Source organism: Podarcis melisellensis, assembly GCF_964234715.1.
Source record: "Podarcis melisellensis genome assembly, chromosome: 14".
Taxonomy (NCBI): Eukaryota; Metazoa; Chordata; class Lepidosauria; order Squamata; family Lacertidae; genus Podarcis; species Podarcis melisellensis.
In genome coordinates this window covers 1,721,192-1,748,642 of record NC_138546.1, presented here as the reverse complement: position 1 = coordinate 1,748,642, position 27,451 = coordinate 1,721,192, and the positions used below count along the sequence as shown (strand labels likewise).

General features: G+C 47.4%; 1 protein-coding gene across 2 annotated transcripts in view; it reads left to right on the top strand.

The window, feature by feature from the left end:
* The window catches only part of FOXK1 (forkhead box K1), an 81,367-nt gene that overhangs the window by 42,997 nt on the left and 10,919 nt on the right, over positions 1–27,451 (top strand). For both annotated transcript variants that reach the window (XM_081889184.1, XM_081889183.1), the window contains exons 2-4: positions 1,441–1,638; positions 25,634–25,790; positions 27,198–27,344. In XM_081889184.1, coding sequence (XP_081745310.1) covers positions 1,441–1,638; positions 25,634–25,790; positions 27,198–27,344 — 502 coding nt within the window. The remainder of the gene's footprint in view (positions 1–1,440; positions 1,639–25,633; positions 25,791–27,197; positions 27,345–27,451) is intronic.

The following is a 27,451-nucleotide window of genomic DNA, read 5'->3' as shown; positions in this document are numbered from 1 at the left end:
GGGGTCCTGATGTGCGAATGGAGCACATCTCATCGCTGCAGGGGGGCTGCTCAGCCCAGCCCAGGTGATGATGCAGGCGGCTTCCCTTGCAGTTGGGACCTTGCAGTCGACATGAGCAAAGCAACCTGCACAAGGCATGAGGAGGAAAACCCTTTTGTTTTGGTGTGTTTCATTGGCTTGGTGGTGGTGGTGGTGGGGTTATTGCGTTGTTTTTATTTTGACTATATATTTTGTGGTTTTATATTTTGATTTTATGCTGCGAACTGCCCTGAGACCTCAGGGTATAGGGCAGCATATAAATTTAATAAATTTATTACAGTGGACGTTTGGGTTGCGAACGTGATCCGTGCTGGAAGCACGTTTGCAACCCGCAGCATTTGCGAACAGCAGCCCTTCGTCTGCACACGTGCGGGTTGCAATTCGGTGCTTCTGTGCATGCGCAAAGCGCAATTTAGTGCTTCTGTGCATGCACAAGTGCTGAAACCTGGAAATAACCCGTTCTGGTACTTCGGGTTTGGCGCGGTGCACAATCTAAAATCGCGCAACCCGAAATGTCTGTAACCCGAGGTATGACTGTAATGATGATGATGATGATGATGATGATAATAATAGTGCCACCTTCTGCTTTGCTCGCAGAAGGTCCCAAATTTGTTCATCGGCACCTGCAGGTCGGGCTGGGAAAGACCCCCACTTGAGCCCCTGGAGAGATGCTGTTAGTTGGCGTGATTATAGATTATAGGGTGGTACCAGTATTTGGAATTTCCCAGGCACGTTTTCCTACCGGCACGGGTCCAGCTGCAACTGCGTGGAGATTTCTGGGCGCCAGGTTTGCGCCCGCCGTTTAGAAACCCCTGACTTAGTCCATAGTTAATAACATTTCCGTTTTTCCACAGTGCGTGTTTCTCCTTGCGTACAAGTGAATAGTTGTAAGAGCGAACGATGTACAAGCAATGTAGTTTAAATCGTAGAATCGGAGAAATATAGTGTTGGAAGGGATCCTGGGGGACATCTAGTCCAACCACCCTGAGATCTACGGGTATAGGGTGGTACACAAATTACAAAAATAAATACCCACTCACCCACCCCCTGGGTAAATAGGCATTCTGTTGTGGCGACCTTGATTTAACTTGCCGTTTGGCGCCCAGCTGATACATCTTGAGTTTCTAACACTGCCATGCAGATGGTCCTAAGCTACATCTCCCAAATCCCCTGACAGTTAGCCGTGCTGGCTGCCGCTAATGGGAGTTGTAGCCCCTGACAGCCCTCCTGCAACAGGGAGTTCCATAGTTTATGCATTGCATCCAGAAGGATCTTCTTTTCTGCGGGACTTGGAAAACCAGCCGTTTTGACTCTCTCCTCGCTGCGTGTCTCGAACCATTGGCCCTTAATGTTTTGCAGGCCGTTTGACTCTTTTTTTCTCCCTCTCCTTCCTTTCCCCAGGTGTACTATTCGATTCCCCAGCACAATCATCAAGATCCAGTTCACGTCGCTCTACCACAGAGAGGAGGCGAAGGAAGCAGCCTCGTCGCCTCCACTTCGGCCGCTCTACCCCCAGATATCGCCGCTTAAGATCCACATTCCGGAGCCGGACCTCCGAAGCCTGGTCAGCCCCCTGCCCTCTCCCACCGGCACGATCAGGTAAGGAGGAGCTTTGCCATTCTGCACCAAATCGCCATCGCGGGACCAGTTTGAGGGCGCTTCCCCCCCCAAAGGAGCCCATCAGTCTATGCTCACGTGTTTGATGCGCAAAGCGAGAGAAAGGCCTGTCATTTTGGTGGGTCAGGGCAATGAAGAGGCGGCTAGCGCTGCAGAGACTTTAGGCAAGCAGCGCAAATGCGGCTCCTTTATTATTACAATGGTCCCTTGGTTCTCAAACTTTAATCCATTCCGGAAGTCGGTTCCAAAACCAAAGCATTCCAAAACCACGGTGCGCTTTCCCATAGAAGGTAATGCAAAACGAATTAATCATTCCAGACTTTAAGAAAACAAGCCCTAAAATAGCAATTTAACATGAATGTTACTACCTAACGAGACCACTGATCCATAAAATGAAAGCAATATTCAATGTACTGTATTACAAAATAAATAAGACAGTATTGCAGATGATAAAAATGAAATTTATTATTTTTTCTTACCTGTACTGATGATAGTCATTGTTTGGATGGGGGGCTTTTATCCATTTCCGCAGTCACACAATCAATCAATCAATCAATCAGTAGCTGAACTGGCTTCCACACAGTCACAAAAACAAATTAACTGAAAAAGCCACGAAAACAAAAACGCAAATTAAAAAGCAAAAGCACCAAACTTAATCTGTTCCAGAAGTCTGTTTGACTACCGAAATGTTCGAAAACCAAGGCGCAGCTTCTGATTGGTGCAGGCGCCCTGGAAACAATAACCGACAGCCACGTCAGATGTTCAGCGTCCGAAAAACATTTGAAAACCGGATCACTTACTTCCAGGTTTTCGGCGTTTGAGAACCAAGGCATTTGAGAATCAGGGTACCTCTATATTTATTAATTCTACATGTCACCCTTCGTCAAAAGATCATGGGGCAGTTCACAGAATACAAGACAAAAGTAAAATTTGCCTTGGCACGCCTTTTAGAGGATGTCACGCTGGGCCTCCTGTACCCAAGTTCCCCCCCCCTTTCGCCCAAATGGGGATACCATTGCAATGATGGCTAAAATTGCCCCTGCTAACTCCAGCGATGGGGGGGGGGAGCAGGTTTTGCCACCCCAAACTAAACGGGCTCTATCACGAAACACGGCCAAGTTACGCTTCTCCCGGCTCGTGCTAGAGCAGAGCTTCTCCACCCTGGTGTGGCAGGAGAGGATAGGAAATGTGGCAGGAATATTCGAGGACAATATTCAGTATTATATTTTGAGAATTGCTCCTTTTCTGGTGTAGCTGCTTTGTTTCATACTTACTAGATTCCCCATGATCATATTAGAAAGTCTTCCGTGTTCTAAACCAAGCACTGCTAGGAGCTGCTGCTTTTTGTGATTTCTTGTCTATTAAAAAATCAGTGTGGCACGAGCAAATTTTTGTTCTGCAAGTATGGCTCAGAGAAAGAAAAGTTTGAGAACCGTTATCTAACATTCAGAGCAAGACTTCCAATCGGGATTCAGGCCTCACCATGGGACTGAAACTGCCTTGGTCGCGCTGGTTGATGATCTCCGGCGGGCTAGGGACAAAGGTGAGAGCTGTTTCCTAGTTCTGCTGGATCTCTCAGCGGCCTTTGACACCATCGACCATAACATCCTTCTGGACCGTCTAGAGGGGCTGGGAGCTGGGGGCACTGTTATACAGTGGTTCCGCTCCTTCCTCCTGGGCCGTGTTCAGAAAGTGGTGGTGGGGGATGAGTGTTCAGACCCCTGGGCTCTCACTTGTGGGGTGCCTCAGGGTTCTGTCCTCTCCCCCATGCCTTTTAATATCTATATGAAGCCGCTGGGAGAGATAATCAGGGGGTTTGGACTGGGTGTTCATCAGTATACAGATGACACCCAGCTCTACCTCTCCTTTAAATCAGAACCAGTGAAGGCGGTGAAGGTCCTGTGTGAGTGCCTGGAGGCGGTTGGAGGTTGGATGGCGGCTAACAGATTGAGGTTGAATCCTGACAAGACAGAAGTACTGTTTTTGGGGGACAGGAGGCGGGCAGGTGTGGAGGATTCCCTGGTCCTGAATGGGGTAACTGTGCGCCTGAAGGACCAGGTGCGCAGCCTGGGAGTCATTTTGGACTCACAGCTGTCCATGGAGGCGCAGGTTAACTCTGTGTCCAGGGCAGCTGTCTACCAGCTCCATCTGGTACACAGGATGAGACCCTACCTCCCCGCGGACTGTCTCGCCAGAGTGGTGCATGCTCTAGTTATCTCACGCTTGGACTACTGCAACGCGCTCTACGTGGGGCTACCTTTGAAGGTGACCCGGAAACTGCAATTAATCCAGAATGCGGCAGCTAGACTGGTGACTGGGAGTGGCCGCCGGGACCACATAACACCGGTTCTGAGAGATCTGCACTGGCTCCCAGTACGTTTCCGAGCACGATTCAAAGTGTTGGTGCTGACCTTTAAAGCCCTAAACGGCCTCGGTCCTGTATACCTGAAGGAGCGTCTCCACCCCCATCGTTCAGCCCGGACACTGAGATCCAGTGCCGAGGGCCTTCTGGCGGTTCCCTCATTGCGAGAAGTGAGGCTACAGGGAACCAGACAGAGGGTCTTCTCGGTAGTGGCGCCCGCCCTGTGGAACGCCCTCCCATCAGATGTCAAAGAGATAAAGAATTACCTGACATTCAGAAAACATCTTAAGGCAGCCCTGTTCAGGGAAGTTTTTAATATGTAATGCTGTACTGTTTTTAACACTGATTGGGAGCCGCCCAGAGTGGCTGGGGAAACTCAGCCAGATGGGCGGGGTATAAATAATAAATTATTATTATTATTATTAAGACTGGCTCTCGTATAGAAGTTGCCCAAGTTAAGTTAGGCTTGTTTCTTTGTGTCATAAAATATGTGCACTGTTTGTTTGTTTTAACGAAAAACCTCAAAGCAGTTTGCAAAAAGAGAAATGGAGAAAACAATGGCAACAATATCAAAGTGTACAAAAAGTTACAGTACCGAAACAAATTAAAATTTCATAGAATCATAGAGTTGGAAGAGACCACAAGGGCCATCGAGTCCAACCCCCTGCCAAGCAGGAAACACCATCAGAGCACTCCTGACATATGGTTGTCAAGCCTCTGCTTAAAGACCTCCAAAGAAGGAGACTCCACCACACTCCTTGGCAGCAAATTCCACTGTCGAACAGCTCTTACTGTCAGGAAGTTCTTCCTAATGTTTAGGTGGAATCTTCTTTCTTGTAGTTTGGATCCATTGCTCCGTGTCCGCTTCTCTGGAGCAGCAGAAAACAACCTTTCTCCCTCCTCTATGTGACATCCTTTTATATATTTGAACATGGCTATCATATCACCCCTTAACCTCCTCTTCTCCAGGCTAAACATGCCCAGCTCCCTTAGCCGTTCCTCATAAGGCATCGTTTCCAGGCCTTTGACCATTTTGGTTGCCCTCCTCTGGACACGTTCCAGTTTGTCAGTGTCCTTCTTGAACTGTGGCGCCCAGAACTGGACACAGTACTCCAGGTGAGGTCTGACCAGAGCAGAATACAGTGGCAAAATTTACACCAACTTTCTTCACAACAACTCTGTGGTTGTATGGAAACCAAGGCACCTGGTGGAGGCGGAAGAAGAGATTTGTTATGATGCATATTTTGTGAAACTCTGTGCCAATTGAGCAGCAAGCAAAGTATTCATAACATTACCCTGTCTGCTTTGCTGGCATCTTGATGGAACCAAGTTGTTAATGGATTACTTTTATGTTTTGTTTCTAAACCGCTCCTTCTTTGCACAGGAGCGTGTTTTTGCTCTGAGTCCGCCCATGAAGAGGGCTATACATCAAACTCTGCTTTCTATCAAACTTTGCTTTCTAGCCATTTGCCCTGGTGTGGGGCTGGGTTTCCCAGGATTGCTAGGAAACGGCGGCTCCTCTGCTACCCAGTAGCCATGCCCAGTGGTGATTTTCAGACCGGGCAGTACAGTGGTACCTTGGTTTACGAACTTAATCCATTCCAGAAGTCTGTTCCTAAACCAAAGCATTCTGAAACCATTCCCATAGCAGCGGGGGACTCAATTTACACTTGAAACACACTCAGCAGGAAGCAGAACATGTTCTGCTTCCAAGGCAAAGTTCACAAACCAAAACACCTACGTCTGGGTTTGCAGCATTCCTAATCCAAATTGTTCGTAAACTAAGCTGTTCTTAAACCAAGGTACCACTGTGTTTTGTGTCGCGGTGCTGTGAGAACGCAGTGATACTGTTGGACCCGAGTTCCAATCCTCACAGAACCATGACTCTTGCTGAATTGCTGCCAGAATTCTTGTGAAGCTAAACGGGAACGACTCCTTGTTCTCTGCTCCAGCTCCCTTGAAGGGTGTGTGTGTGTTGCAAAGTCGAGAAGGCGACTTGCTTGTTCACATTGAACCGTGGTTTGTTCTAATCAGCGGTTTAATGTGACTCTGTTCAGGGAGCCCTCGCCATGGGCTCCCATGAAGAGAAACATCCGTCAGCCTGAGAGGAGTCTTGACGTTTAATACTTTGAACCATTTATTTGTTTTATTGCATTTTGAGTTGTAACCTGCCTTGAGCGCCTCGGCCGAACGGGAGAATATAAATGCATCAAATGAGATAAAGGGGGGCAGCGAGACTTGGCACCCACCGTTGTCTCCCTCCTGTGCAACGGTTGGAGTCACAGGGACCCTTGAGTCTGCCAGGGAGCAGTCTTAGAAACTCCCTGGGCGCCAGGTGCGTTTTGCAAGTGGTGCGGGTCCAATTGCGACCACGTGGAGATTTCTGGACTCCAGGTTGGCGCCTGACATCTTCATCCAGCTTTCTGAAGCAGGTCAGCAGAATAGCTTATTTTTCACCCTTATATCCCACTTTTTCCTCCAAGGAGGAAGAGGGAGAGGCAGTGGAGGGCTCATTGCTTGCCCTGGCAGGAGACATCTCCCTGTGTTTTCCTGCCCCTTCCTTTGGTGGTTGGAAGAGAAGCAGTCCCAAAGTGCCCTCCGTTCCAAAGCTTGCATGTGTGAATTTTTTATTTTTATTTCGGTCACAGACCAGTTCCAGCCCACATACAATATCAAGGAAGTCATAAAACACGATAGGGATACATTTGAATTTGCAGTTAGGTATAACAGGAACAATACAGATACAGCAACAGTTAAAAATATATAGACCGTAAATTAAAACTTAGTCACTAACATATAACCTAAAATTATCATTTAAGCAGGCCTTAATCGTTAGGATAGCACAGCTTGTTCCCTAAGTTTTATGGCAATCGCACAGAATTTGGCTACCCTTAACCCTTGTCCCTAGACAGCATCCTAAAAAGTAGAGACATCACCTTGCCAACAAAGGTCCATATAGTAAAAGCTATGGTTTTCCCAGTAGTGATGTATGGAAGTGAGAGCTGGACCATAAAGAAGGCTGATCGCCGAAGAATTTATGCTTTTGAATTATGGTGCTGGAGGAGATGAAGGTCCCATGGACTGCAAGAAGATCCAACCTCTCCATTCTAAAGGAAATCAGCCCCGAGTGCTCACTGGAAGGACAGATTGTGAAGCTGAGGCTCCAAGACTTTGGCCACCTCATCAGAAGAGAAGACTCCCTGGAAAAGACCCTGATGTTGGGAAAGATGGAGGGCACAAGGAGAAGGGGGCGACAGAGGACGAGATGGTTGGATAGTGTCTTCGAAGCTACAAACATGAGTCTGACCAAACTGCGGGAGGCAGTGGAAGACAGGAGTGCCTGGCGTGCTCTGGTCAAGGGGGTCACGAAGAGGTGGACATGACTAAACAACAACAGCAGCAACCCTTGTCCTCTACAAGGACTCCGTTCCAAAGCTTGCATGTGTGAAAACAGGAGAAACGCTGGGCAGCAAGTTCTGTTTTCACAAGCAGCCTTTGCGGTTTCGTCACCTGACACCCTCCCTCTCTCCGGCAAAGAACCACACCTTGGGGATTGGTTTCCAGGTTGCCGCTTTGAGGGAGGGGAGCAAAGCTACCCAGCACATAACCTGCATATTTTTTAATGCTGCCCCACTCATAGAATTGAAAGGGACCCTGAGATCATAATATCTCCTCCTCTTCCCTGCCCCCCCCTTTGAAGTCAATAGCCTGGCTTCTCCCACGAGCCCTGCAAGAAAAGGGCTGCGAGATGCTCAGCGCTTTTAACATCTGCTGGGGCTTCAGCATAAAGCAAATCTATCTGAGCTTCTTGGGGAAAAAGCCCGCAGAAGCCTTTCTTGAGGTTTCCTTCTTTCGCTCAACCTTTTCGTTCTTGTTTACAAACATCCCCTTTCTGTTAACACCTTTCGAGGTTTCCTCTAAACTGCTTTTCTTCCTCCGGATATGAACGAGATCGGCCACCTTCAGTATACAGTGGTACCTCGGGTTACATATGCCTCAGGTTACATACGCTTCAGGTTACAGACTCCGCTAACCCAGAAATAGTGCTTCAGGTTAAGAACTTTGCTTTAGGATGAGAACAGAAATGGTGCTTCAGCGGTGCAGCGGCAGCATCAGGAGGCCCCATTAGCTAAAGTGGTGCTTCAGGTTAAGAACAGTTTCAGGTTAAGTACGGACCTCTGGAACGCATTAAGTACTTAACCCGAGGTACCACTGTATTTGAATAATAATAATGTGATTTTCGTGCCTTAAAGGCAAGCAGGCGGCTGTCTTGCATGCAGAACGCCCCAGGCTCTGGCCTTGCAGGTGGTGCAAGGCTGAGACACATTCTTCCTCTTCGGAACTGCTCAAGAGCCGCACCGGCCAGTGCAGCCTGCACTGAGCTGCCTGGGCCACTTGCCTTGACTCTGTGGAAGGCAGCTTCCTAGTCAACCATCGGTCAGCCTGAGCTACCTTGCAGGGCTGTTTTGAGAGGACAAAACAAGGGGGAAGAAGCCCTTTGGAAGTAGTACAGTACGAGTTCCCTGCCTATGGGGGCTCAAAGTGGCATTTCTGTCTCATAGAATCATAGAGTTGGAAGAGACCACAAGGGCCATCGAGTCCAACCCCCTGCCAAGCAGGAAACACCATCAGAGCACTCCTGACATATGGTTGTCAAGCCTCTGCTTAAAGACCTCCAAAGAAGGAGACTCCACCACACTCCTTGGCAGCAAATTCCACTGTCCAACAGCTCTTACTGTCAGGAAGTTCTTCCTAATGTTTAGGTGGAATCTTCTTTCTTGTAGTTTGTATCCATTGCTCCGTGTCCGCTTCTCTGGAGCAGCAGAAAACAACCTTTCTCCCTCCTCTATGTGACAGGTCTCTTCGCATAGCACATTTTTTAACTTGCAGGATCTGCTCTCGCGAGCTCCGGTGATTGACGGCTGTGGGTTAGGCAGATTCGCGCGGTCGATAGCAGAACCATTCAGCTGCCGTGAGCTCAGTGGAGCCTCCATGCCCAGAGGCAGCTTACTCCTGTGTCGCAGGTAAAGGTAAAGGGACCCCTGACCATTAGGTCCAGTCGTGTCCAGCTATGGGGTTGTGGCGCTCATCTCACTTTATTGGCCGAGGGAGCCGGAGTACAGCTTCCGGGTCATGTGGCCAGCATGACTAAGCCGCTTCTGGCAAACCAGAGCAGCGCACGGAAACACCGTTTATCTTCCCACCGGAGCGGTACCTATTTATCTACTTGCACTTGGACGTGCTTTTGAACTGCTAGGTGGGCAGGAGCAGGGACCGGGCAACGGGAGCTCACCCTGTCACGGGGATTCGAACTGCTGACCACCTGATCGGCAAGTCCTAGGCTCTGTGGTTTAACCCACAGCACCACCCGTGTCCCTAGGCTCAGATTGTATCTATCTGTAAATAAACCACATATCCTAAAGACACCACAGTCTCCACTGACCTTCCTTCCAAGGAAGGTAAAAAAGGTAAAGGACACCTGGATGGTTATGTCCACTCAAAGGCGACTATGGGGTTGCGGCACTCATCTCGCTTTCCGGCCGAGGGAGCTGGTGTTTATCCACAGACAGCTTTCTGGGTCATGTGGCCAGCATGACTAAGCCGCTTCTGGCAAACCAGAGGAGCACATGGAAACACAATTTACCTTCCCGCCAGAGCGGTACCTATTTATCTACTTGCACTTTGAGGTGCTTTCGAACTGCTAAGTTGGCAGGAGCAGGGACTGAGCAACGGGAGCTCACTCCATCACAGGGATTCAAACCGCCGACCTTCTGATGGGCAAGTCCTAGGCTCTGTGGTTTAACCCACAGCGCCACCCGTGTCGCAGGAACCTGGAGCTAAAAAAAAACAAAAACAGGAACAGTGCCCGCTTAGCAGTTTTCCAGGTTGCTTCCAGCTGGCCGGCTGTCGGAATTGCACCCCCTGTCCAGTGGCAACACTCCCCCCCCCCTTGCCCATTGACCCTCTGCAAGAAAATTGGCCTTTTTAGAAATGTGGTTCTTTGGGGTTGGCTGCTTTTGTGGGAGCAACTTCTCCTCCTTGTCTTCTAGGAATGTCAGCGATCCTTCTGTGAAAGCGAGGTGGGTGGGGACTCCCAGCCCTTCCTCCCCACCCCTCCCTTGGGAGTCTGATCTCATCAGCTCAGCTTTCTCCCCCCGCCCCCCCTTCTTGCTTTGGTAGCTGTTTCACTTGCCTAATTTGGTGCGCCTTTGCCTTGCCGTGCCCTGATTGGCCATCCGGGGCAGGGAAGGGAAGGGGGGCACTTTTTGCAGATCCTAAGTTTACTTTCCCTTCTGGAAACCGGAGCCTCGGCTGGCCTCTCCCCTTCCTATTCCTCCCCACACTTAAGGGGCAGGGCTTTCTAACTGCAAGGGAACAGAAACCAGAGGCAGCCTGGCAGCGCCCAGCAAACGATCCCTTGAACCCTTCTGCCTCTTGCCCGCCTCTCTGTTTACTTCCCAGAAATCTCCCCTCCTCTTTGCAAAAAGAACCTCTTCCGTTTCTTTTTTCTCTCCCCCTTCTTGAAAGTTTGCATTTCTTTTTTCCCCGGCACCTGGAGAAAGGTTGAGTCAACTAAACCCAGCCCAGCGTGCTCACTTCAGCCCTTCCACTGTGGAAACTGCTGCTGCTTTCAGGAATTATTATTAGACTCCTCCTCCTCCTCCGCTTCCCCTCCTTTCCCCCTTCTTCTGAATTTCCTTTTTTCGATTAAGCAATTAATTGCTTTGCCTCTAGCAGACACAGTTGCTTTTATTCCCCGTTTCATTCCTGTACCGCTTTGTACCTTAAAGGAAAATAACTCGAAGCGGTTTGCGGCGCTTTAAAACGTCAAATGAAACAAACCCAGAGGAAAACGACAGCTGGGTTGGTTAGAGCGAGGCTCTGAGAACGCCAAGGTTGCAGGTTCGAGCCCCGTCCCGGGCAGCAGCTGAATATTCCTGCATTGCAAGGAGTTTGGACTAGATCAGGGGTCAGCAACCTTTTCCAGCCGTGGGCCGGTCCACCGTCCCTCAGACCTTGTGGGGGGCTGGACTATATTTTGAAAAAATAATGAACGGGTTCCTGTGCCCCACAAATAACCCAGAGAGGCATTTTAAATAAAAGCACACATTCTTTTCTCTCTTTTTTGCAAGATAATCTTTATTAGTTTTTTAGTTACATACTATACATACACATATTACATTACTTTTTACATTTATACTTGCTCCTAAGAGCTGACTTCCCTCCTTCCTTCTTCTGGCTTTTTTGTGACATCTCTTGATTTTTCGCATTGTCTTTTTCCAATTTGTATATAATCTTCCATAAAATGTCTGTAGACAAATAAATCTTTCTATATATACAATTCTTGCTGTCTGTCTGTATTCATTATAAATACTGTTAGTTACATTGGTCACTTTATACATTTTTACTTCTTATTGTTATTATTTTCCCTGTTAATTTAGCTATTTCAGCGTATTCCATTACCTTCTGTCGCCATTCTTCTAACCTTGTATTGCCACTCTTCTAATGTTGGCATTTGTTGCTGTTTCCAAACCTGGGCCAACAATAACCTTGCTGCTGATGTTGCATATAAAAACAGTTTCTGGTCATTCTTAAGAAAGAATTCAAAAAGCACGCATTCTACTCATGGGAAAAAAAACAGGCAGGGCCAACAAAAAACCCAGAGATGCATTTTACATAAAAGGACACATTCTACTCAAGTAAAAACACGCTGATTCCCGGACCGTCCGTGGGCCAGATTTAGAAGGCGATTGGGCCGGATCCGGCCCCCTGGCCTTTATTTGCCTACCCTTGGACTAGAATCAGCGGTTCTCAACCTGTGGGTCCCCAGATGTTGTTGGACTACAACTCCCATCTCCCTGAGCTCTGGCCTTGCTAGCTAGGGATGATGGGAGTTGTAGTACAACAACATCTGGGGACCCACCGGTTGAGAACCGCTGGACTAGATGACCCAATGCAGTTGTCTACTGGTATGAAAAGCATATGAGTATATAGGAACCTTATCTGGTCCGTGGGCCAGATTGAGAAGGCGAATGGGCCACATCCAGCCCCCGGGCCTTAGGTTGCCTACCCCTGGACTAGGTGATGCTCAGAGTCCTTTCCAACTCGCTATGATTCTGCGAAACTCCAGGCTTCAAGGGAAATAGTTCAGGTCCTTCTCTAAGGGACATCCTCCCAGGACCTGGGAGATCATAGTTCGAGAACATAGGAAGTCAGTGGCCCTCGCGGCAGATGCCCCTGTGGGAAAACCCACGCTCCCCCCGGGGTCTCCAGCAGCTGAAATATTTGCGTCTGGCAGTCATCGAGAACCCTCCACCCAAAAAATAACATACTGCTTTTTTCAGGGCTTCATTGAGGGAGGAAATGACCTGTGCCTGCTGGACTGAGCCCCGCTTGCTTTGTGTTTTGTTTCAGACACGGGGCGTGCATTTTTGTGGTAAAAAATAAAGCATTAAAAAGAGGGGATGGGGAGCTTGTATTGCCATGTTGCACAACTGAGAGAAATGTGGAATTCGGCCTTGCGAGAGAAAGCCAATAGAAACATCCTGTCTGTGAGATCATGCTCACTGAGGACGGCCAAAACAGCAGCCGGTTTCAAGCAAAGATTTTGCAGACATTAGGAGGCACTTTTGGGTTTTTTAGGTTGCGGGGGGGGGGGGGGGGAGAGAGAGAGAGAGAGAGAGTGCAAATCAGGCCCTTTCGGGGGCTGTGGTGTGGCCTCTCCACAATTCTGCTTCGTTCCAGAACCAAATCAGCTTCGGGACTCGATAGTCAAAACAAGCTAAAACTCTGCAATGGCTGCCAAACGCAAAGCTTTTGGCCAGCCAGTTTTAAAAAACCCCGTTGAAGTTCTTACTACCTGAGAGGGAGGAAGAAGCCCCTTTGCAGAGAGAGGGTGTCATCCGAAACAGGGCTGGTGCTCAGCAAATTCGTTGCAATATTTTGAAGTATTAGCACTTTACTGGATTGTATTGATTGTTCGGACAAATTGGTTGTTGACGCTTGCTCAGTTTATAGGTTACCGTGTTTGACGCTGTAGTTTACTTGTAAGATAAAGGGACCCCTGACCTTTAGGTCCAGTCGTGACCAATTCTGGGGTTGCGGTGCTCATCTCGCTTTCTTGGCCGAGGGAGCCGGCGTACAGCTTCCGGGTCATGTGGCCAGCAGGACTAAGCCGCTTCTGGTGAACCAGAGCAGCGCATGGAATCTCCGTTTACCTTCCCGCCAGAGCGGTACCTATTTATCTACTTGCACTTTGACATGCTTTCGAACTGCTAGGTGGGCAGGAGCAGGGACTGAGCAACAGGAGCTCACCCCATCGTGGGGATTCAAACTGCCGACCTTCTGATTGGCAAGTCCTAGGCTCTGTGGTTTAACCCACAGCACCACCCGCGTCCCTTGTAGTTTGCGTGTGGGTCCCTGCTAATGTTAGCATTTAAAAAAAAAATTAATTTCTATTCATTTTTTAACATATCATCTTCAACAATAATTAAACATACTTTTATATCTTACACAGTTTTTTTGACTTCCATCAATCACATCTGAAAATTTTCCAATCTATTCCCTTAATTTACATTTCTTACTTTCACTATTACATTTAGATCTCATAACTAATATCTCTGTTCTTTCTCTACTTTGTAACACTTTGTATATTTCTCCTTACAAAACTGCTTGTAGTCCTACTAGCGTAATTTGTTGATTACAGTTGCTCGTCAGATAATTCATATATTTCCTCCAATCTTCTGTGAATCTCCAGTCCCGCAGGTTTCGAATCCTTCCTGTCATTTTATCTAATTCTGCATAGTCCATTAATTTTGTCTGCCATTCTTCTTTCGTTGGAGCGCTGACGTTAGCATTTGTTGCTGGAAAAGCGGAATGCAAATATCAAACAAGAATCAGCTCAGCTGGTAGAGTGTGAGACTCTTAACCTCAGAGTCATGGGTTTGATTCCTCACCTTGGGCAAAAGATTCCTGCCTTGCAGGGGGCTGGACTAGATGACCCTCGTGGTCCCTCCCAATTCTGCAATTCTCGGATTCTCCTTCCTCTCTCGTTTCCTCTTTGGACTGGCCTTAACATGCAGCAAGCAGAACTGGGATGAAGGTGATAGCACAGGCTGTCCCACTTCAGGCTGCTGGTTGGGGGGGGGCAGGTCTCATTTTCTCTTTTTTTCTCATTTTCCTGCAAGAAAAAAAGTCAACTCAGGAGGGCCCTATCTCTGTGTGCCTCCTCCAAGGGAGCAGAAAGGGGAGAAAAGGCCTTTTCCTTTTTCTAGGATAATCTTTATTGGTTTTTCAGTTACATACTCCACATACACATATTGTATTACATTTTACATTTATACTTGCTCCTAAAAGCTGGCTTCCCTCCTTCCTTCTTCTGGCTTTTTTATATCGCATCTAAATTTTTCGCATTGTCTTCATCCAATTTCTATATTGTTGTTCTTCTTCCATATTTGCCCATAGAATACCTCTAAACAAACAAATCCTTCTATATATACAATTCTTGTTGTCTGTCTATATTCATTTACAGCTACTGTCAGTTACATTTGTCACATTGTACATTTTACTACTTACTGTTTTTATTATCCAGTAAATTTCTTTGTATTTCAAATTATGAGGTTTGTTTCAGTTCTACTGGTTTCACTATTTCACCTTATCTTTCCTATGTACGCCATAAATTTTTCCCATTCTTTTTGAAATGTTTCATCGCCCTGTTCTCGAATTTCCCCCGTTAATTTAGCTATTTCAGTGTATTCCATTACCTTCTGCCGCCATTCTTCTACTGTTGGCAATTGCTGTTGTTTCCAAACCTGGGCTAATAATACCCTTGCTGCTGTGAGAAAAGGCCTTTTCAGTGGTGGCCCCTTGGCTAGCAGATTTGCTTTGCCGGCTTCTTAGGCATGAGGCAAAGACATTCCTGTCTTCCCAGCTGTTTTTAACTTCATTTGCAGTTTGATTTTTGGCTCATTTTCAGCGCTCAACTTTTAGCTAGATGTTCTCGATTGTTTCTGGTCCATGGTTTTGTTGCTTTAGGTTTAGGCTGTTTCATGGTGTTTCTTAATGTTGCAAGCTGCTTTTCCCCATAAAAAAGATGAATACGTTTTTAAATGTATATCATAAAAAAAACAAACCCGGCAACCAGATTGAGCCTAGAACCTCTAAACCTAAGTTTTACGTTCAAGGAATCTATGTGTTTTTGTTTTGTTTTTCCCCACGTGGGGACCTGCGACCTGTGTGCCAACTTGAACGCTTCTCCTGCAAACTCTCTGAAATGCAGGTAACTGCGATGATCGAGGGCTGGAAGCCACAAAGGTTGCTTTGCCAGTATCGCAACAGCAGCTGCCTGAACATATTGGCATTCCCTGCGTGGACCACAGAGGATGGCTGTGTTGGTGGCCCACGAGAAAGAGGGGAAACGAAACTCTGCAGGAGCTCGCTGTCAAGGGAAATGAGTGACGCGGAGCCACAGAGCGTGAAAGGGGGAGGCCGGCTTAGATTTGTGTTCATCTTCGAGTCTCAGATCAGTGCAGATTTGATTCTCAAGATAGCTTACATTCCAAAAAAAATATGCTTTCAATATAATTGCCTTGCTTTCTCCCCGGAGATGCGCGTCCTTTGCAAATGTCCGCGGTCTTCAGATGTGTGCATTCTGTTTCTCGTAACGCATGTCTAAATTGAATTGTGCCCTAATTGGAAACAGCAGGGTTTTATGGGGAAAGCATGAGGCTGGAATTGCTCCGATTATCTTCATTGCTTGCTCGCTCTTTCTTTCTCGTTTGGGTCATGTTGGCAATGCCTCCCGGGAGCCTCTGTGGCTGGCGTGTCAGATTTCGATCTTGCGTATCAAAATGCTCGTCAGGATCGCCGCCTGTCTCGGGCTAGCCAGTGGCCACAACGCGATGAAGAGCCATGTGCCAGTTTCTGTCGCCTTAGGCACCCTTTAAGCCTGTGCTAGGTTGTGGGTGTTTTCTTTCTGCCTTAGTTTTGCACCTCTAAAATGGGAGCAAAGGTAGCCTCCCCAGAGTTCGTTGTGAATAATGCGCTTGATAGAATACAAGGGTCCTCTAATGTGTATCTGAAGTGTGTGCCGTGCAAATAGAAGATGTCATCTAAATCTGGGACGGGTTGGGATCTGTGTTCGAAATTATCCAGGCACACACTAATACCCCCATCCTGTAAAATTCTATCAGTTATGTTTTATCTGCCCAATCGGAACGAATTTCTGGAACCAAATTGCTTTTTCGATGCAGCCTGAGCAGCAGCCGTCAGCATAAAGAAAAAGAGGTCGGAATAGGCCGATATATATGTGGACTGTTGCTGGATCAAGCGACTTTTCTTCTTTAAGTACTCAAAGCTCTTAACCTAGCTGAAAGTTGTCATCTGAACTAGCCAGACATTCAACCGAGAATCAATCACGGTCAGTCCATCACTTGAGAAATAAGACTTTTAAGCCGTCTTGTCCCAAAATGGCAGCTAGACATTCCATTTTTGGCAACAGCAACCTTGGTTTCAGGAGCTATTTGACTCCTGGCTTATATATCTGAGTTGAGATCTGTGGCTCTCCAGAGGTTGTAAGACTACAAATCCCACCAGCCCCTTCTGGCGCAACCGCAAGCACTAAACCAAGAACAAACCTTGGTTACAGCTCATGGTTTGTTGGGAATAAGTCAGCTACAAAGCTTTGCACTGAGCAAAACCACAGCTTAGTTTTTGGGGAGCAATGATAGCAGAAGGGCTGAACGAAGCAGGCTGCATTTTCCTTCTAGCTGGCTCTGTCCAAGCAATAGTTTGGCTGGGCATCGCATACGGATCAGAGCAGTTGAGGACCCCGGGACAGCTCAGGGGCACACAGCACATCCTTTTCATAGCAAAGGCTTCTGGTTGCCTTGCCGGCGTTGCCGTTTAACCGAATCCCAAGCAGCCCTCTGCTTGAGAGACGCCCGGGATCTGTTCAGAACACAGAGAAGAACTAGGCTCAAAGAATGGCTCCTTAAATTCACTCTGTTTAGCCATTCACTACTTTTGCATCCCATCCTAACATGCAAGGAGTTTAGTGAGCTTTTGGAGGAGGGTTGCAGCTCGTCAGTAGAAAACATAAGAGAAGAATGGCAGATGAAGTTGATGGACTATACTGAAATGGCTAAAATGACCGGAAGGGTCAGAAATCAGGAAGACCAACATTTTAATAAGCAATGGGGGAAATTTATAACTTACCTTAAAGACCATTGCAAGCAGTTAAAATCATTACAGTAGAACCTCTTCTTACGACCGCCTCTACTTGGGCCCGATCCAAGTTGCGACTGCGGCAAACCCGGAAGTAAATACCAGGCTTGCCGTGACTCGCGCATGCGCAGAAGCGCACCGCCGCCAAATGCACCTGCGCACAATGATGCTTCTATCAGAGACCCGGATCGACTTACGGACGGACCTCCGGAACTGATTACGTCCGTAAGTAGAGGTTCCATTGTGTTAGGATTAGAATATCACTTGTAGTTTAGGGTTGAATTCTGGACACAGTGGAGATGCAAAGGATTTGGGCTATCAATAAAAGATGCGGGAGGAAATAATAGGACCCACAAAGGGGAGGATGGAAGTCCAGAATAGATAGAGAGATAGCTATAGATATATAGTGAGAATCGAGACTCTTAATCTCAGGGCTGTGAGTTGGAGCCCCATGTTTAGAGAAAAGTTTACCCCATTTCAGGGGGTTGGACTAAGGACCGTTGTGATCCCTTCCAGCTCTGCAATTCTGTGATGATTCTGTGGTCAGGCCCAGCATCCTGTTCTCACCTGTGGGAAACCCACAAGCAGGATTCGAACCCAGTACCCTCTCCCGTTCCGTGGTTTCCAGCCGCTGATATTCAGAAACATCTCCATCTGTGCACAGCCACTGCGGAGAGTAGTCGACTATAGTGCTTTCCTCCATAAATTTGTCCACTCTGCTTTTAAAGTGGCCATCGCTGTTTCCGGTGGAAGGGAGTTCCATAGTTTAACTATGCGCTCTGCGTAAAGAACTCCATCCTTTTTATCTGTCCTGAATCTTCCAACATTCGGCTCCATCGGACGGCCGTGAGTTCTGGTATTATGAGAGAGGGAGGAACGCTTTCCTCTCTCCACTTTCTCGGTGCCACACATATGTTCACAAACTCCTATCGTGGTGCCTCTTACTTTCCTTTTCTCTCTAAGCCAAAATGTCCCCAACGCTGCCACCTTTCCTCACTGGGGAGTCACTGTATCCCCTCCCATCATTTGGGTTTCCTTTTTCTGAGCCTGTTCCAGATCCACAATATCTCCCTCATCTTGTTTGTGGGTGGTACCCCCCTTTTTGCTGCATAAAAATAAGTTGTTGTTGTTGTTGTTGTTTAGTCGTGTTCGGCTCTTTGTGACCCCCTGGACCAGAGCACGCCAGGCACTCCTGTCTTCCACTGCCTCCCGCAGTTTGGTCAAACTCATGCTGGTAGCTTCGAGAACACTGTCCCACCATCTTGTCCTCTGTCGTCCCCTTCTCCTTGTGCCCTCCATCTTTCCCAACACCAGGGTCTTTTCCAGGGAGTCTTCTCTTCTCATGAGGTGGCCAAAGTATTGGAGCCTCAGCTTCAGGATCTGTCCTTCCAGTGAGCACTCGGGGCTGATTTCCTTCAGAATGGATAGGTTTGATCTTCTTGCACTCCACGGGACTCTCACAAGTCTCCTCCAGCACCACAATTCAAAAGCATCCATTCTCTGGCCTTCTTTATGGTCCAGCTCTCACTTCCATACATCACTACTGAGAAAACCATAGCTTTAACTATAGGGACCTATGTTGGCAAGGTGATGTCTCTGCTTTTTAAGATGCTGTCTAGGTTTGTCATCGCTTTTCTCCCAAGAAGCAGGCGTCTTTTAATTTCGTGACTGCAGTCACCATCTGCAGTGATCGTGGAGCTCAAGAAAGTAAAACCTATCACTGCCTCCATTTCTTAAGAATAGGTACTTGGGTGCTAGTTTGGTTTTATTATTATATAGCCTTATTTTACTATTAGAGATGTACCTTGCTACCTCTCTCTCTCTCTCTCTCTCTCTCTCCCTCTCCCCCCCCCCCCCACTGGCAGTTTTCTCTGATGTCTTTTTAATTGGCATGGCAAACTTGTTAACCTGTAGACTGTATTCAGTGCATAATGGAAAGTTTCTAAGACGATCTGGTCCCATTTCCACATTATCCTAAACCACAAGGCTCTGATTTCGATGGCTTGGGATGCAGTTCCATTTTTTGTTCCGCGAAGCAGATGCAGAGGCACATGTGTCTGTGTCTCGTAGACCCAAGGATTGCGGATGTACATGAATAATTCTCGGTCTGTAGGACAAATTGACACACAGAGAGAAGCGAATCACAGCTGGCTGAGTGTGTGATCAACATCTCCAGGTGGAATAATTTTTCCTGCCAGTACAGATTCCAAGAAATCACAAGTCTTGACTGTGAGCAATAGGGCTTGCCCCTGAGTAGCCTTCCACTCAGACTGGGCAGTCGGACCAGCAGCCCTCCCACCCGCAATGTCTTGCAACCTTCCTCCCCACAGAGATGCTTCTGGCACCGACATTGTGGAGTTTTAGTCATGTGCTGAAGATGCAGAACTTTATCCTAGCCTTTGACAGCTGACAGACAGTTGATAGCTTGATAGATTGATGCTAGATAATAAATAATGGTAGATAGACATGCGCACAACATATGACCTACCCTTCATTCATTCATTTATACCCCACCCATCTTGACTCTTAATTTGTTTTAAGTGATTTTAATACTATACAGTGGTCCCTTGGTTCTCAAATGTAATCCGTTCCGGAAGTCCGTTCCAAAACCAAAACTTTCCAAAACCAAGGTGTGTTTTCCCATAGAAAGTAATGCAAAATGGATTAATCTGTTCCAAACTTTTAAAAACAAACCCTAAAACAGCAATTTAACATGAATTTTGCTCTTTAACTAGACCATTGATCCATAAAATGAAAGCAATAAGCAACGTACTGCAGTTACACAATCAATCAGTCAGTAGCTGAACTGGGATCCACACTGTCACAAAAAACAAAAACAAAAGAGCCGTAAAAACAGACAGACCTCAGCGTAACACTCAAAATGGAAGTGTGGCACTCAAATCGGAAGCATCACACTCAAAACGGAGCACGTTTGGCTTCCAAAGAAAGTGCTCTTCAAATAGTTCGTATATTTCTTCCAATCTTCTGTAAATCTCTGGTCCCGCAGATTTCAAATCCTTCCTGTCATTTTGTCCAATTCTGCGTAGTCCATTAATTTCGTCTGCCATGCTTCTTTCGTCAGAATTTCTTCTTGCTTCCATTTCTGGGCTGCAGGGCTGTCTTTCAAGAGCGCCCAGGCTGCGCTGCAAATTCAGACGTGGGCACACAGACACCGATGCAGAAGGCTTGGCCTTGCAACCTCCCTTCCTCTCCGCACTGTGTCTTAGCAGGCTTTGTTTTGGTAGAATTAGGAGCTTCGACAGCAATTGCCTCTACCCTGAACTTGCATTTTGCTTAGCTTTTCGGTGTCTGTGTTGAAAAGCTGAGCTTTGTGGAGGAGAAAGAGGAGAAGATAGACAGACAGGCATAAATATCTCACAGAATAAACATTGGTGGTGCCAGTTAAACCATGTCCATCGATTGTATTTTTTACTTCCCTTTTACATTTCTACCCCACTTTTTCCCTGCAAGGAGCTCAAGGTGCTTCACATGATCCTACTTTTTTACCCCCCCCCAAAAAAAAACCCTGCGAGGTAGACCAGGCTGAGAGGCAGCGACTGGCCCCAGGCCACCCAGTGAGCTTCATGGCTGAGTGGCGATTCGAACCCTTGTCTCCTAGATCCTAGCCCAACACTCTAACCACTGCCTCTTGTAGATTTTCCTGATCCTTTGCCGAGGGCATGGAGGGAATGTGTGCCGTGCATGACTGTCAAGGGTGCTCTGAGCCCAGCTTCAGCTGGGGAGGGCGGGATATAAATAACTTCTTCTTATTATTATTATTATTATTATTATTATTATTATTATTATTATTCTGTTTGGAGTAGATAGCCTGCCGTGGGTGCTGAGGGCTTGCTCCTTGCGGGTGACTGGCTAGCAGAAACCCCACCCTCCGCCCGGTGCTGAATTGCCCCGTTGCAATTCACCCCCCTAAAAACATTCCTTCTCTCCCCGTCCCGCACCCAGTCCAATCTGTTTGATCATCTCTCTTGACCTGCTTATGAATCCTTCCAGTTGCTCCTGTTTTGTCTGGGAGAGGCAGCGGTTTCAGCAAGCAGTCATTATTTTTCTGCTTTGTTGCTTGGCACACGTTCTCTCTCTCTCTGCCTCCCCCCCCCCAAGCTCCCTCCTCCAGATTTATAGCTCGTGCCACGAGTGCCATCTTGTGGAACTTCTCCTCACTGTGATTCTCCGCCGAAATCTCTTGCAGCGAAAGGGAGTAGCTGCTGATGTGGATTAAGGAGTCTGGTATCAAGGCCAGCAGCTTCCAGATTCTTTCTACCTGTCCCCTGTGCAGGTGCTTGTGTTGGAATACAGGGACGCGGGTGGCGCTGTGGTCTAAACCCCTGCGCCTCTTGGGCTTGCCCATCGGAAGGTCAGCGGTTCGAATCCCCACGACAGGGTGAGCTCCTGTTGCTCGGTCCCAGCTCCTGCCAACGTAGCAGTCTGAAAGCATGACAGGGTAAGTAGATAAATAGGTACCACTCTGGCAGGAAGGTAAACGGCGTTTCCATGTACTCTGGTTTCCGTCATGGTGTCCCATTGTGCCAGAAGCAGTTTATTCCTGCTGGCCACACGACCCGGAAAGCTGTCTGTGGACAAATGCTAGCTCCCTTGGCCTGAAAGCGAGATGAGTGTCACCTTTGACTGGGCTTAACCATCCAGGGGTCCTTTACCTTTACCTTACCCTGCTTGTGTTGTAACCACAGGTGAACCGTTCCGGAAGCTCTGCAAAACGCCCTCTTGGTAGTCAAGGTAACTCCACAATTAATAGGTAGTTGTTGTAGCAAGGAGCTCATATAGGTTTATAGTCACTCGTTTTGATGTAAGCTAATTGGCTAGCTTTGATGCTGTCCTTATCTCTGTGGGGTTTGGTGCGCTGGGCTCTGAGCCCAGAAAGGGGAGTTTGGGTATTTGCCACCTACGCCCTCACCCTCATCTGGTCAGTAGATAATCTGGTTTTTCAGCTTCATGGCTTATCGCCAGCTAAACATCGTGACCTACTGCTATGTCACGATGTCTGAAATAAGGATGGAGCTGTTATTCAACTTCGTGATATATCACCAGCTAAACGTTGTGATACTCTGATTTATCACAATGTATATCATGGAGCTTAATAGGGGCCTTGACTGGCTTCACAGTTTTCCCCACATAGTCATTTTGTGTGGCACACACACATCAAAAATTATGAAGCCATATCATGATATGCACTTGAAACCAGTTTTTGACAATATATTGCCCAGCCCTGATTCGCAGTATATCACCAGGTCAAAAACCATGAAACCGATAATCACGATATGGGCTTCAAACTGATTTGGGATGATATATGGATATATCGCCCAGCCCTACTGGTCAGATGTCCTGGGAAGACCCGGCCAAAGTGATATATGCTGCTTTCTGTTAAAAGGAATATATCAACGTTCCCTTGGGTTTGGACAAACCATCTCCTTGCTGCAGCGTCCATCTATAAACACTCAGAGACCTGGCAGGCTGGTTTGCTGTAAGTGTACCCCATTCTCTTAATAAAGCCCTAGACTGATCCACAATATACAGAATGCTACTTCCAAGACCCTACAAGACCCCCTTATCGCAATCAAAGGCCAGTGGGGCCACGACGTGGGATATGAAATACAGTGGTGCCTCGCAAGACGAAATTAATCCGTTCCGTGAGGCTCTTCGTCTAGCGGTTTTTTCGTCTTGCGAAGCAAGCCCATTGACAGCTTAGTGGATTAGCGCTACAGCTGTCAAGCGGCTTCCAGCGATCAGCTGTTAAGTGGCTTATCAGCGGAACAGCTGATAAGCGGCTTAAGAAAAGGGCGAAAAAAGCAAAAAAAACCCTGCGGGGGGATGCAAGATTTTTTTCGTCTTGCGAAGCAACCCCATAGGGGAATTCGTTTTACGAAGCGCCTCCAAAACGGAAAACCCTTTCGTCTAGCGGGTTTTTCGTCTTGCGAGGCGTTCGTCTTGCGGGGCACCACTGTAAACCCGGCCCAGTGGATTAACTGTGGAGTCTAAGCCTCCCTTCGAATCCATCTCAGCCCAAAGAAGGGGACTCACCTTGATTCTTATCTGTAAGGTAAAGGTAAAGGGACCCCTGACCGTTAGGTCCAGTCGTGGCCGACTCTGGGGTTGCGGCGCTCATCTCGCTTTATTGGCCGAGGGAGCCGGCGTACAGCTTCCGGGTCATGCGGGCAGCATGACTAAACCGCTTCTGGCGAACCAGAGCAGCGCACAGAAACGCCTTTTACCTTCCCACTGGAGTGGTACCTATTTATCTACTTGCACTTTGACCTACTTTCGAATTGCTAGGTTGGCAGGAGCAGGGACCGAGCTACAGGAGCTCACCCTGTCGCGGGGATTCGAACCGCCGACCTTCTGATCGGCAAGTCCTAGGCTCTGTGGTTTAACCCACAGCGCCACCTGCATCCCTATTCTTACCAGTAGGTGGTACCTAATGCCATGGAAGCTGGCACTGATACACCCAGGAACTTCGCCTGAATGCTGGAGAGATTGCACCTCTACAGGCATATATATATCTGCTGTGATCTGTGTAGAAAAACACGGAATATTATGGCAGACTCGAGGTCTGGGTTTCCGAGGTTTTCCTCCGTGTCGCTGAATCTTCACCTGGTCACTTTTAGGATTTCTTCCTTCCAGGACTGGGTCGGTCGTCCAGCTCAGAGGGGCACGTTGAAAGCAGGTCAGGGTGGAGCGGGAGTCTTCAGGGCACAAGATTTGTATGTCGTCCTCGTGAATAGGATAAAAGGCAAGCGGTAATTGGCAGACCCCCGCGGTAATTACTTTTCCAGTATTTGAGGGCAGCAAGGTATTAAAACATTTCTTGAAAGCCCCCGAGAAAACTCTGAAGATACGGACTGGAGAAATGATGAATATTGAACAGGCGGTGGCTTCGTTCATTTCCGTCACTTTTCATATATATTAATTTCTGCAGTCGGGAGGGCAGAGCTGGGATTCCCAGGAGAAACACTGAGAGGGACATGGGCTGCCCAGATACATTTTGAGGGTGGTTCTGCATTATTTAGCCGGTTGGGAAATCCAGCCTCCTTGTCTGTTGATTTTAACGTTGGTCTGTGAGCAGTGGGACCCGGTTTCGAAGATTTCCTGGGTGATCTCGGCTCAGTGACTTGCCCAGCCAGCGTACCTGGTGGGGTTCTCTTGAGAATAAGATTGTGGTGGATGCTGCTCCTGAGCTTTTCTGGAAAAATTGCAGGGATTAGCCATGGGATACATCACTGTTCCATTTCTGTGATGGTTTCTAAAGCCATAAACTACTTGGGACCTAAATGCTTAAAAGTCCCAAGGATGGCAGCACGAGAACAGGGCCTTTTCTGCAGTGGCTCCCTGTTTGTGCAATGCTATCCCTGGGTGGCGATGGTTTTTTTTGCCTGGTGTCTTCATTATATATCACCAGGAGAAAATGTTTGTCTTCGACCAGGCCTTTGACCAATTGACATCTTTTACCCCTTTTTAAATGGGGGAGGGAGAGTTCATTGGTTTGGCGGGTGTTTTTCTGTTCTTGTTTTTATTACATATTTTGTGTTTTTAAATCTTGTATTTTTATTCTGCGATATACAGATGAAGGGCAATATACAAATTGAATAAATCACAGTACAGTGGTACCTCAGGTTAAGAACTTAATTCGTTCCAGAGGTCTGTTCTTAACCTGAAACTGTTCTTAACCTGAGGTACCACTTTAGCTAATGGGGCCTCCCACTGCCGCCGCGCGATTTTTGTTCTCATCATGAAGCAAAGTTCTTAACCCGAGGTACTATTTCTGGGCTAGCAGAGTCTGTAACCTGAAGCATCTGTAACCTGAAGTGCCTTGGTACTCAAACAATTTGGAACCCAAACACTGCAAACCCAGAAGTGTTCTGGTTTGCAAACTTTTTTTCAGAAGCCGAACATACTCTGGTTTGAATGCCACACTTCCATTTTGAGTGTTACACTGGGGTCTGTCTGTTTTGGCCATTTATTTTGTGTTTTTGTTTTTGCAGCTCTTCTCTTTTTTGTGACTGTGTGGAACCTAGTTCAGCTACTGATTGATTGATTGTGTGACTGCAGTACATGGTTTATTGCTTTCATTTTATGGATCAGTGTTCTCGTTAGATAGTAAAATTCATGTTATATTGCTGTTTTAGGGGTTGTTTTAGGGTGTGTTTTTTTAAAGTCTGGAACAGATTAATCCGCTTTGCATTACTTTCTATGGGAAAGTGCGCCTTGGTTTTGGAACGCTGATGTGTTAACCTGTGTACCTTGCTTCTGTATATATGCAGTAAAGTCCTTCCAATCTTCCTTAAATTCCTTATCATCTCTTCGTTTCATTGTCAATTTTGCCAATAATAAATTATTACTATTATTGCTTCTTCTCCACAGTGTTCCCAACTCGTGCCCGGCCAGTCCGCGCGGCGCTGGCTCCTCAGGATATCGCTTCGCACAGAATATTACCTCGGACCTGCAGCTGGTGGCGGAATATGCGGCCAAGGCAACATCTGAGCAGCAGGCGGATGCATCTGGCGGAGACAGCCCAAAGGTACCATGAAACCTTCCCCTCTTCTTCTGCATCCTTGCAAAGGCCGGGGAGCCCGGCGTTCCATTAATCACTGCTAACGGTTCCATTAATCACTGCTAAGTTGGAATTGCAATACAGTCATACCTCATGTTACGTTTGCTTTAGGTTGAGCATTTTCAGGTTACGTCCCGCAGCAACCCGGAAGTACCGGAGAGGGTTACTTCCGGGTTTCACCGCTCGCGCATGTGCAGATGCGCAAAATGACATCATGCGCAGAAGCAGCGAATCGTGACATGCGCAGACATGGGTTGCGTTCTGTTCATGTTGCGAACGGCCCTCACAACCAGAGGCACCACTATACAGTGGTACCTTGGTTCTCGAACGGCTCGGCTCCCGGACGCCGCAAACCTGGAAGTAAGTGTTCCGGTTTGCGAGCGTTTTTTTGGAAGCCGAACGTCCGACGCAGCTTCCGATTGGGTGCAGGAAGCTCCTGCAGCGAATCAGAAGCCACGTCTTGGTTTTCGAATGGTTTTGGGAGTCGAACGGACTCCCGGAACAGATTAAGTTTGAGAACTAAGGTACCACTGTATCTTGAACGCACCGCATCAGGAAAAAGACAAGAAGAAAGCAGTTTTTATAAGCAGAAGTGCAATGTCATAGAACTGCAGAGTTCAAAGGGGCCCCAGGGCAGGAATTGCAACTCAAGCATCCACGACAGGAGGTCATTCAACATCTGCTTAAAGGCTTGCTTAAAGGATTTTTTAAAAAATAGGTTAAAATCTCTGTTGGTTAAAATATAAGAGGTTGCCTCTGTAAGAGGCGTTATTAGACGCATCAGCACAAGAATTTCTCTCCAGCATCTGATCAAAGCTCCACCTTGTCCGGCATCAATGCCTTTGGGAAGCCTGCAAACAGGACACGCCCCACCCCTATTGCTTTCATCGTGAGAAGACTTTATGCAATTAAAAAAGCAAAACAGAGCTTCTCCATCAGTGGCTGTTGGGTCACGTGGAGGAATCACGGTTTGGCCTTAGAAGGAGAGATATGGGGGGTTTTCCACTGCGAAACTTTCATTGGGTGGGGGGTGGGACACAGAAGCGTGGTTTGCTCTTGCCTTGGGACGCATCTGCCTTGGCAGCTGCCGTTGTGCTCAGCAAAATCTCCCCCAAACAGATGAGCTGCTGTGCCGCCAAAAAGTCCCTTGCGTCATTGCAAAAATTTGAAGACACTAGAAGGATTGAAATAAATCCTACAATGAGGATATATAGTAAAGAGTTAGGAAGTCGTAAGCTCAGTAGAGCAAAAAGGGTTTTTTTGTGTTTCTTTTTGTAATGTTCGAGATGTTGTTTAAAGGAAAACAATAAAAAATTATATATATATATATATAAACTCCCTTGCGCACCTGTCTTTTGTGCCGCCCACCTGCAGGATGAGTCCAAGCCTCCGTACTCCTACGCCCAGCTGATTGTCCAAGCTATCTCGTCGGCCCAGGACCGGCAGTTAACACTAAGTGGCATCTATGCCCACATCACCAAGCATTACCCGTATTACAGGACGGCGGATAAAGGCTGGCAGGTGAGCAAGCGCCTTGCGCGTGGTTGGAGGGGGGGTCTGCGGAGGTGGAGCTCTCGGTCTCGCTCAAAACAACATTAAATCCACCACTTAGCTTTGGGGTCATCATG